The 9,269-nt window shown below is 40.6% G+C and overlaps 2 protein-coding genes across 2 annotated transcripts; both read right to left on the bottom strand.

Annotated features, from left to right (window-relative positions):
- Nucleotides 1–270: 270 nt before the first annotated feature.
- Nucleotides 271–3,989, bottom strand: LOC144512950 (putative methyltransferase DDB_G0268948). Its single transcript, XM_078243948.1, has 6 exons — nucleotides 3,882–3,989; nucleotides 2,477–2,637; nucleotides 1,754–1,970; nucleotides 1,119–1,222; nucleotides 806–943; nucleotides 271–358 (listed from the first exon to the last, which is right to left on the bottom strand). The coding sequence occupies exons 1-6, from the start codon at nucleotides 3,987–3,989 to the stop codon at nucleotides 271–273; spliced, it is 816 nt and encodes a 271-aa protein (XP_078100074.1).
- A 1,842-nt stretch (nucleotides 3,990–5,831) lies between these two features.
- Nucleotides 5,832–9,039, bottom strand: LOC144512953 (putative methyltransferase DDB_G0268948). Its single transcript, XM_078243977.1, has 6 exons — nucleotides 8,932–9,039; nucleotides 8,392–8,552; nucleotides 7,655–7,871; nucleotides 7,052–7,155; nucleotides 6,624–6,761; nucleotides 5,832–6,044 (listed from the first exon to the last, which is right to left on the bottom strand). The coding sequence occupies exons 1-6, from the start codon at nucleotides 9,037–9,039 to the stop codon at nucleotides 5,957–5,959; spliced, it is 816 nt and encodes a 271-aa protein (XP_078100103.1). The 3' UTR covers nucleotides 5,832–5,956.
- Between the last annotated feature and the right edge of the window lie 230 nt (nucleotides 9,040–9,269).

The following is a 9,269-nucleotide window of genomic DNA, read 5'->3' as shown; positions in this document are numbered from 1 at the left end:
TATGACAGGGCTCCATCTAGTGTTCACTCTGGAAGGCTCTGGATTTACAGTTGCCAATGTTCATAAGCCTGAAATCTTTATAGAAAAACAAACACACAATATGTTTGTTTTTAAAACACACAGATCCAAATTTGTATTTCAAGTGATCAACATAAGAGGAGTAGCACCAATACTTGGCGCACCAGGTTTGTGTCACTTTCTAATGAAACCAACAGCTGTTGTTTCTAAACCTGGGGGTCGGGATCTGGAGGATTCAGCCAGTCAGAGAGATCAAGGTTTGTGTGCCAGCCAATAGAAATACTTCACAACCACTGTAACTTCTGTGTCAGGAGAAGACACCTTCATGGCAGACATCAACCTGTGATGAAAGGCAGTAAGAGACAGGTTTATTAGGAGGCAAAATGAATTATTGGATGGATCATTGGCTACAACAAGCTGGAACTAAAATACAGCGTGAAGTAAAACCTCAAATGACTCTATGTCCTCCCTACAAGAAAAATGTTTCAGCTCTTTCCAAACATACGTAGAGCAGATGTGTGTAAATCTTCCCAAACTTTGATAGTAGTTAAATGTCATACTTTTTTTGATCCATGTATAAGTTGTGGCTCAGCACTTTTCCTCGGTGGCAGAGGAATTAATGTTGTATAGTATAATATCAAAGCAGTAAAAGCCTTCAACAGTTGAGCTTAGTCAAGCAATGTTTGGCTTTTATGATGAATGCTCAAGATTGTGACGGTATTCAAAGCAGTTTTTTGATAATGAAAACTGAGAAACCATCTAGATGAGGTGTAGGTTAATATCTTACTTGTTCCTGGTGTCATTAGAAAGACGTTTAGCCTCAGCGTGGTCCTTTTGCAGCAGGGCCTGGTAGGTGGAGAAGGTCTCCACCATGCCGATGTATCCGCTCAGTGGCAAGATCCTTTTTACTCTCAGACACTCATTCCTGGACACAAAAGAAGGAACGATCGGGGAACTCTAGGCTGTAAAATGAATCATACATATGTCTGACTCTCACTTTTTCCACCATGCCATAGCTGTAAATATGAAGGAAATCATATCATTTATGCTTCTAGTTTTATAAGGACTACATTAAGAACTGTTTGTTAGTAAAGTCTCACCACTCTTTGTCTGGGTATGAGCACGAGTCAAACAAGTCTGAATAGATCTTCACAGAGCTCGTTCCTATATAGGGATTTCGGAATGGACGCAGAGCATCGTAATACTAATCAAAAAAAGAATAAAAACACATTTTCATTAACAACTAAATAATTTCTTTAATAACAAATGATTACTGACTACATGAGGTTAGGCATTAAATGGTATTTGACATATTAATAATTAACATTAAAAGGCTGCTGAATAACTGGTTTAACTCAGGCTATGGTTATAAATGACTATACACTATGTTCCATTGGTATAAAAATTGTTTCTGTCCCACATTAGCACATATGGACATTTCCTTATCTTATTTCTCAGGGGCATTTACATGTTTACCATAAACAATAAATTCCAGGAATTGAACCGGGCTAATTTGCAGGTTTTAAACCAGCCCTGTGCACTCAGGAGCGGAGCAGCGGATGTCTGACCTCCATGACGCGTTACGCGTCAGCCAGCGGATCTCTGAAGCATTCCGCTGCTCTGGTCCACGCTCTAGGGCCATGGAGAGAAGCCAAACACTGCCCACACTGCCTTGACACAGAGCTGGATTTAAATTAACAAAATATTACTTTAAGTTTTTAGATTTTGAAAGAACCTCTTCACAGATGTCATTTAAGGCTGTGTTGGAGACGCCCCCATACTCCAGCTCAAAGTCCATGGTGTAGCTCACGAGAGCCAGGCAGCCTCCTGGCCTCAGCACCCTGTCAGCTTCCAGGAGGAACCGCTTGTGGTCGAACCAGTGAGCCGCCGCAATGGCCGTCACAAGGTCCACCTCACCAGAAGCAAACGGTAGCACTTCTGCCGGACACTCCCTGGGATCCAAGTGGTCAGAAAAAAAATATTTAAAAAAAAATGTCACATTTGCTAGGTCAGGTGGCTTTGGCTGGAAAATATTCCTTGACCTGGCACTGAAACTATGAAAATGATAACGCAGCCTACATTGCTGACCTTTGGATTCTGATCATTTCATAAAGGAAATGTAAAATAATACCTTTTATTAAATATACCGTTCAAAGCTCAAAGGACACTCTACACACATCACATGAGTGCACAAACACAACTTACAGCTTTTTGTACAGAAAACGTGGGGAATAAAGTTGGCTCTATCTTTAAAAAGTAGTTACAAAGTTGTGTTGTAGCAACTGCTGTGGGTAACCAGTAACTCTCTGTTTACTCACAGTCTTAAAAGCAGTTAAAGGATGTTTGCAAAGTGCACAAATAGAAACAGTTTTGTGTCTCCCTGGAGATATTTTGCACTATCCTTGCAGTTAAACAAAAAAGGTGTTTTACGAAAGCGCCCACCTTCTCTCCACCTCACCTGTATGATACATTTGGAGGACTGCTATTGGCCAAAGCCATCTCCAGCTGGGCAGGGCTGACGTCTGTTCCAACAACCTTGGTGAAGTACGGAGCCAATAGGATCGTCCCTTGCCCCGAACCGCAGCCCACATCCACTGCTAGATTGAACTGGCTTGATGTCTTAAATGAATTAAGTCAAACCTTATGATTAAAAACCTGTTAGTTTGCTTCTGAATTTATAGAAAACATGTACGTTTAATAGAGGGTTTTCACGGCGCGTCATCAGACGCGTCATCAGACCCGAAGTCGCCATGTTGGAGGTACTCCGCATCACAACAAAGCACAGGCACTGAAGTAGATCCCGAACGGCGTCAAGGAAAATGGTTAATTATTGCCGTGTTTTCGGTTGCACCAATAGGTCAGACCGAGAAAAACATTTGGAATATTATTGACTTCCAAAAGTTATTAAAAACCAGGGAGAGGAATGTCAGAAGTTATCAGAGGAAAGGAGGCGCTTGTGGTTGGCAAAGATCAACCAGGATCTACGAGGGAAAACTCTGTCCTGTTCGGTCTTTGAAATGAAAAAAACAACTATTGAGAGTCACTTGGCTACACCTTGACTATCACAATGATATCATACAGTTAAGGTTAGGTTGATTAAAGACGTTATTGTATTACTTACTTTGGCCTTCTGGTTGTTAATGACTTGGTACTGCGTCTCCCTCACCCATTCACACACCATCTGGTTATAAGCCTCCAAACCTTTGTAGGATTTAAGGTCTTCCGCTGTGTATGGGCTCAGCGAGAAAACCAGGTAGTTGACTATATCGGGATATGCAACTGAAGGAAGAATCACCGGGTCGCCATGGATCCAAGAAGAGGGAGCCAACTTGTAGGGATCTGCACCGCCAGTAAACCGTAATTTCTCAAAATATCGCGCCTTTTCTTGTGGTCCAAGTCCTTCCCTATATGCCTTTGCATCTTGGACGCGTTTTGATGAGCTTTTCTGTTGTTTAGACATAAAGTATTAAAGTATCCAAAGTGCACAATACTCCATTACTCTATTCAGTTGTTTACACCGAGTACCTCCAATATGGACGTGCATCCAGGTTGCCGCCCAGAACGTGATGTCGGTGAAAACCTTCTCGAGTCAGGCTACGACAATGCTAAACAATGGCTCTGCGGCTATTCTATCATAACATTCATCTCAGGAAAATTATCCTGAGGCCATAATACTGTGTAAGTGTCTCTAAAAGAGCTAATAAGGTAGCTTCCATCTTAGTCTATACAATGCCACAGCGTAATAACCAAGGTTTTTTTTTAGTGCTATTAAAGGTATTATAGGCTACATAAAACAACATCAAAACTCATATAAGCATGTTGCGGCTTGTTAAAGTGCTGAAAACATTACCATACACACTTACCTTTTTCTCCATGTAGCTCATAATCCTGCTGATTAATTCATCAGGTGCTATTCTGTACTGCAGGTAAGCAGCTGCATGATCTTTACCCTCAAAGACACGAACAGCCATGTTTCTGTGCACAGTGCTTGTGTCCGTCAAAGCATCGAACTGAAAAACTAGGACTCTGCACTGAATGCCCCGTCCTTGTTTTAATGTAATGACCCTCTGGCGTATCCAGGTGTGCCTGGTGTGTAAATGTTGACAGCCTTTCCCCCATCAAGACTCTGAAAACTGTTACAATAGGCAAACAAAAGGTGTAACATGCATTGTATGCAAGTGCTTTAAATATAAACTTTAACCAACTAGAAAGAACAAGCTAGTTTACAAAGTATTTATACCATATACTACAATACTATACTTTGTACATCAGTTAACATGGCCCTATAAAACCTGCTCTGTGCTGAAGAGGAAAGCGCTGCTGAGTGTAATAATGCTTGGATGTCACTTGTGACAAAGTATTTGATGTTCAGTGTATTTTGGAGATTTGGAGGCCATGCATGTTAATTGATTACCTGTTCTCATGGCTCGTAACAATGTGAGCACAGACATATAAGTAGAGAGGAGGACACAACTTAGATAAAGTGTTCTTATCATTATACATTTGGAAGAAAGGTGAAGTAAAGAGGAGAGGAAATGAGAGCAGAACATGTACTTTTCATAGTGTAAAACAGTCAAATCCCATTGCACTGAAGGAAAACAAGCTGCATCTGATGACCCTAAAACACTTGAGAGCTCACACGCTACTTTCTGTGTGCTGGGGCAGCAGGGCGAGGGCAGCCGATGCCAACAGAATCAACAAGCTCACCAGGAAGGCTGCCTCCTTCCTGAGGGTGGAGGTTGGTTAATTGGTGGTAGTGTCAGAGAAGAGGATGCTGCGCAAGCTGCGGAGCATCATGGGCAATGACTCTCATCCTCTCCAGAATGTGATGTGCATGCACAGGAGCACCTTCAACAGCAGACTGATACCACCACAATGCACCAAAGGAAATCCTTTCTCCTGTTGCAATCAAACGTTATCTCATGTTGAGAAATGGACAGCAGAGACATGATGCGCTGAGGTTGCTCCAGCCTCCATTTCAGCACTGTTTTGATTCAATCATTGTCTTTTGTCTCTGGATTACTGTCTATCTGGATTACTCTCTGATTCATGGGACCTTATTGGACATCATGGACAAAATCATGAACATAACCAAATACTTACAGATTTGTTACTGTACATATTGAGCCACATGCCACTTCTCAGACATATCTCTGATCCTTACTGTTAATCTGTTTATATTTTTGGCATTGGGTGTATTTTGGATTGGTAGCTGATTGATATTTTAAATTTCGTATTTACACTTTTCCTACTTTGAAACTGTTGCACAACAATTTCCCTTGTGATAAGTCAAGTTCTATCTTATCTTATTTTATTTACATACTTTATTGAAATCTGTTTTTCCTCTGATATCTGTTTCCCAACTTCTTATAGAGGGCTGCTGTGGTGCTGCAGTTGTATAGCAATGAATTAGCAGTTCAATTTATGTTTAAATACGCCACATGTCCCTGATTAATTAAAAGACAACAACATCTATTAATAGTAATATGGTTAAGGATATGGATAGTCTGGAAGCAAGTGGATTTCTCTTACCCTGGTCATGAAATAAAATTCAAGAAAATAGTACAATTTTAACACGGCAAAAGGCTCAAAGTAGACGTTATGAAGATCTCCATCTAGTGTTCACTCTGGAAGGCTTTAGAGTCACAGATGTCAATGTTTATAAGCCTGGAGTTAATTTAACAGCAGGTTCATCACATAATTGTTTCCTATTTAAAAATCAAATATCTTTATGTAAAAAGAAACACAAAATATGCTTGTTTTTAAAAGGATATAGATCCAACTTTTTACTTTAAGTGATTCTCAACATAAGAGGAGTAGCACCAATAGATTTGTATACACTTGGCGCACCAGGTTTGTGTCACTTTCTGATGAAACCAACAGGTGTTGGTTTCCAACTTGGGGGTCGGGATCTGGAGGATTCAGCCAGTCAGAGAGATCAAGGTTTGTGTGCCAGCCAATAGAAATACTTCACAACCACTGTAACTTCTGTGTCAGGAGAAGACACCTTCATGGCAGACATCAACCTATGATTAAAGGCAATAACAGACAGAGTGGTTTAATAAGATGTAAAATTAATGGATGGATGGACTACTAGCTACATAAAGCCAAAGTGGCACAATCCAAAATACAAAGTGTAAGTAAAACCTCAAATGATTCTCTGTCCTCTCTACAAGACAGAATAGGTCAACTCTTTTCAGACACAGAGAGCAGAACTGTGTGTAAATCTAATCTAAAAAAATCTAGTAATTAAATAAAATGTCATACTTTTTTGATCTATGTAAAAGTTGTGGTTCAGTGCTTCCCCTCCATATATTTTGTGTGCTGGGCTACTCTGTCCTGTAAGTGGCAGGGGAAGTAATAATATATGTCTATATTATCAAAGCAGTAAAAGCCTTCAACAGTTATGCTTAGTCAAGCAATCTTTGGCTTTTCTGATTAATGCCCAAGACTGTGAGAGTATTCAATGCCGTTTTTTGATAATGATAAATGAGTTTAGAGACATTGAGAGATCAACGTTCAGTGTCAGGCGAGTGAAGATGAGAGCTAAGGGGGCCAGAAGTTAACCATTAGACTTATGGATAAGGTGTAGGTTAATATCTTACTTGTTTCTGGTGTCATTAGAAAGACGTTTAGCCTCAGCGGGGTCCTTTTGCAGCAGGGCCTGGTAGGTGGAGAAGGTCTCCACCATGCCGATGTATCCGCTCAGTGGCAAGATCCTTTTTACTCTCAGACACTCATTCCTGGACACAAAAGAAGGAACGATCGGGGAAATCTAGGCTGTAAAATGAATCAAAAACACTCTCCTCTTGCTTGACTATAATCTGAGATGCCCCCAAGCAACACATTTGACCCCCAACTGCTCAAGTTTAAACTGCTCTTTGCCGGTTAACTCCCAGACGTCAGAGTGTACATATGTCTGACTCTCACTTTTTCCACCATGCCATAGTTGTAAATATGAAGGAAATCATATCATTTATGCTTCTAGTTTTATAAGGACTACATTAAGAACTGTTTGTTAGTAAAGTCTCACCACTCTTTGTCCGGGTATGAGCACGAGTCAAACAAGTCTGAGTAGATCTTCACAGAGCTCGTTCCTATATAGGAATTTCGGAACGGACGCAGAGCATCGTAATACTAATCAAAAAAAGAATAAAAACACATTTTCATTACCAACTAAATAACTTCTTTAATAACAAATGATTACTGACTACATGAGGTTAGGCATTAAATGGTATTTAACATATTAATAATTAACATTTGGACATTTCCTTATCTTATTTCTCAGGGGCATTTTCTTGTCTCCTAAAAACATGTTTACCATAAACAATAAATTCCAGGAATTAAACCAGGCTAATTTGCAGGTTTTAAACCAGCCCTGTGTCATCTTTGTGTTGGCAGTGTCTTCAGATGAATGGCTTCCTTCCAGGGTGCCAGTGCACTCAGGAGCGGCGCAGCGGATGTCTGACCTCCATGACGCGTTACGCGTCAGCCAGCGGATCTCTGAAGCATTCCGCTGCTCTGGTCCACGCTCTAGGGCCATGGAGAGAAGCCAAACACTGCCCACACTGCCTTGACACAGAGCTGGATTTAAATTAACAAAATATTACTTTAAGTTTTTAGATTTTGAAAGAACCTCTTCACAGATGTCATTTAAGGCTGTGTTGGAGACGCCCCCATACTCCAGCTCAAAGTCCATGGTGTAGCTCACGAGAGCCAGGCAGCCTCCTGGCCTCAGCACCCTGTCAGCTTCCAGGAGGAACCGCTTGTGGTCGAACCAGTGAGCCGCCGCAATGGCCGTCACAAGGTCCACCTCACCAGAAGCAAACGGTAGCACTTCTGCCGGACACTCCCTGGGATCCAAGTGGTCAGAAAAAAAATATTTAAAAAAAAAGTATATCTTTTTTTGTCACATAGTCACATTTGCTTGTTCAGGTGGCTTTGGCTGGAAAATATTCCTCAACCTGACACTGAAACTATGAAAATGATAACGCAGCCTACATTGCTGATCTTCGGATCTTGATCATTTCATAAAGGAAATAATACCTTTTACTAAATATACCGTTCAAAGCTCAAAGGACACTGTGCACACATCACATGAGTGCACAAACACAATTTTCTGCTTTTTGTACAGAAAATGTGGGAAATAAAGTTGGCTCCATCTTTAAAAAGTAGTTACAAAGTTGTGTTGTAGCAACTGCTGTGGGTAACCAGTAACTCTCTGTTTACTCACAGTCTTAAAAGCAGTTAAAGGATGTTTGCAAAGTGCACAAATAGAAACAGTTTTGTGTCTCCCTGGAGATATTTTGCACTATCCTTGCAGTTAAACAAAAAAGGTGTTTTACGAAAGCGCCCACCTTCTCTCCACCTCACCTGTATGATACATTTGGAGGACTGCTATTGGCCAAAGCCATCTCCAGCTGGGCAGGGCTGACGTCTGTTCCAACAACCTTGGTGAAGTACGGAGCCAATAGGATCGTCCCTTGCCCCGAACCGCAGCCCACATCCACTGCTAGATTGAACTGGCTTGATGTCTTAAATGAATTAAGTCAAACCTTATGATTAAATTAAGGTGTGACTTAAAATTAAATATATAGTTTGCTTCGGAATTTATAGAAAACATGTAGGTTTAATGAGTCAGGCAACGGCAATGCTAAACAATGGTTCTGCAGCTCTTCTATCATAACATTCATCTCAGGAAAATTATCCTGAGTGGGCCATAATACTGTGTAAGTCTCTCTAAAAGAGCTAATAAGGTAGCTTCAATCTTAGTCTATACAATGCCACAGCGTAATAACCAAGTTTTTTTTTTAGTGCTATTAAAGGTATTATAGGCTACATAAAACAACATCAAAACTCATATAAGCATATTAAGCTTGTTAAAGTGCTGAAAACATTACCATACACACTTACCTTTTTCTCCATGTAGCTCATAATCCTGCTGATTAATTCATCAGGTGCTATTCTGTACTGCAGGTAAGCAGCTGCATGATCTTTACCCTCAAAGACACGAACAGCCATGTTTCTGTGCACAGTGCTTGGCTCTGCAATATGTGCTTGTCCTTTTTTAACAACCATGTTACACATTAACTCCCAGAATTCAAAGTGCCCTGCCCTCTTGGCCTGCTGCCAAAAAGCTACATGCAACAAAAAGCATCAATGTATTTGACACTTTTTTGATTTCAATTCATGGCAAAAGTACAATATGTTCAGTTTGCGATACATTAAGTGTAATAATTTCTTTTTAAGCT

The sequence above is a fragment of the Sander vitreus genome, chromosome 24 (assembly GCF_031162955.1).
Source record: "Sander vitreus isolate 19-12246 chromosome 24, sanVit1, whole genome shotgun sequence".
Taxonomy (NCBI): Eukaryota; Metazoa; Chordata; class Actinopteri; order Perciformes; family Percidae; genus Sander; species Sander vitreus.
Note: the sequence above shows the minus strand (reverse complement) of the source record. Positions and strands in the feature narration are given on the sequence as shown.

Bases quoted from the DNA above. Each gene is read 5' to 3' on its own strand.
- LOC144512950 (XM_078243948.1), bottom strand. From the start codon at position 3,989: ATGGCTGTTCGTGTCTTTGAGGGTAAAGATCATGCAGCTGCTTACCTG. The intron at 1,223-1,753 runs GTTCTTTCAAAA...TTTTTTGATTAG, and splicing joins TAAATGACATCTGTGAAGAG to TATTACGATGCTCTGCGTCC. The intron at 359-805 runs GTAAGATATTAA...CTTTCATCACAG, and splicing joins TCTAATGACACCAGGAACAA to GTTGATGTCTGCCATGAAGG.
- LOC144512953 (XM_078243977.1), bottom strand. From the start codon at position 9,039: ATGGCTGTTCGTGTCTTTGAGGGTAAAGATCATGCAGCTGCTTACCTG. The intron at 6,762-7,051 runs GTGAGACTTTAC...TTTTGTGTCCAG, and splicing joins TCATACCCGGACAAAGAGTG to GAATGAGTGTCTGAGAGTAA. The intron at 6,045-6,623 runs GTAAGATATTAA...CTTTAATCATAG, and splicing joins TCTAATGACACCAGAAACAA to GTTGATGTCTGCCATGAAGG.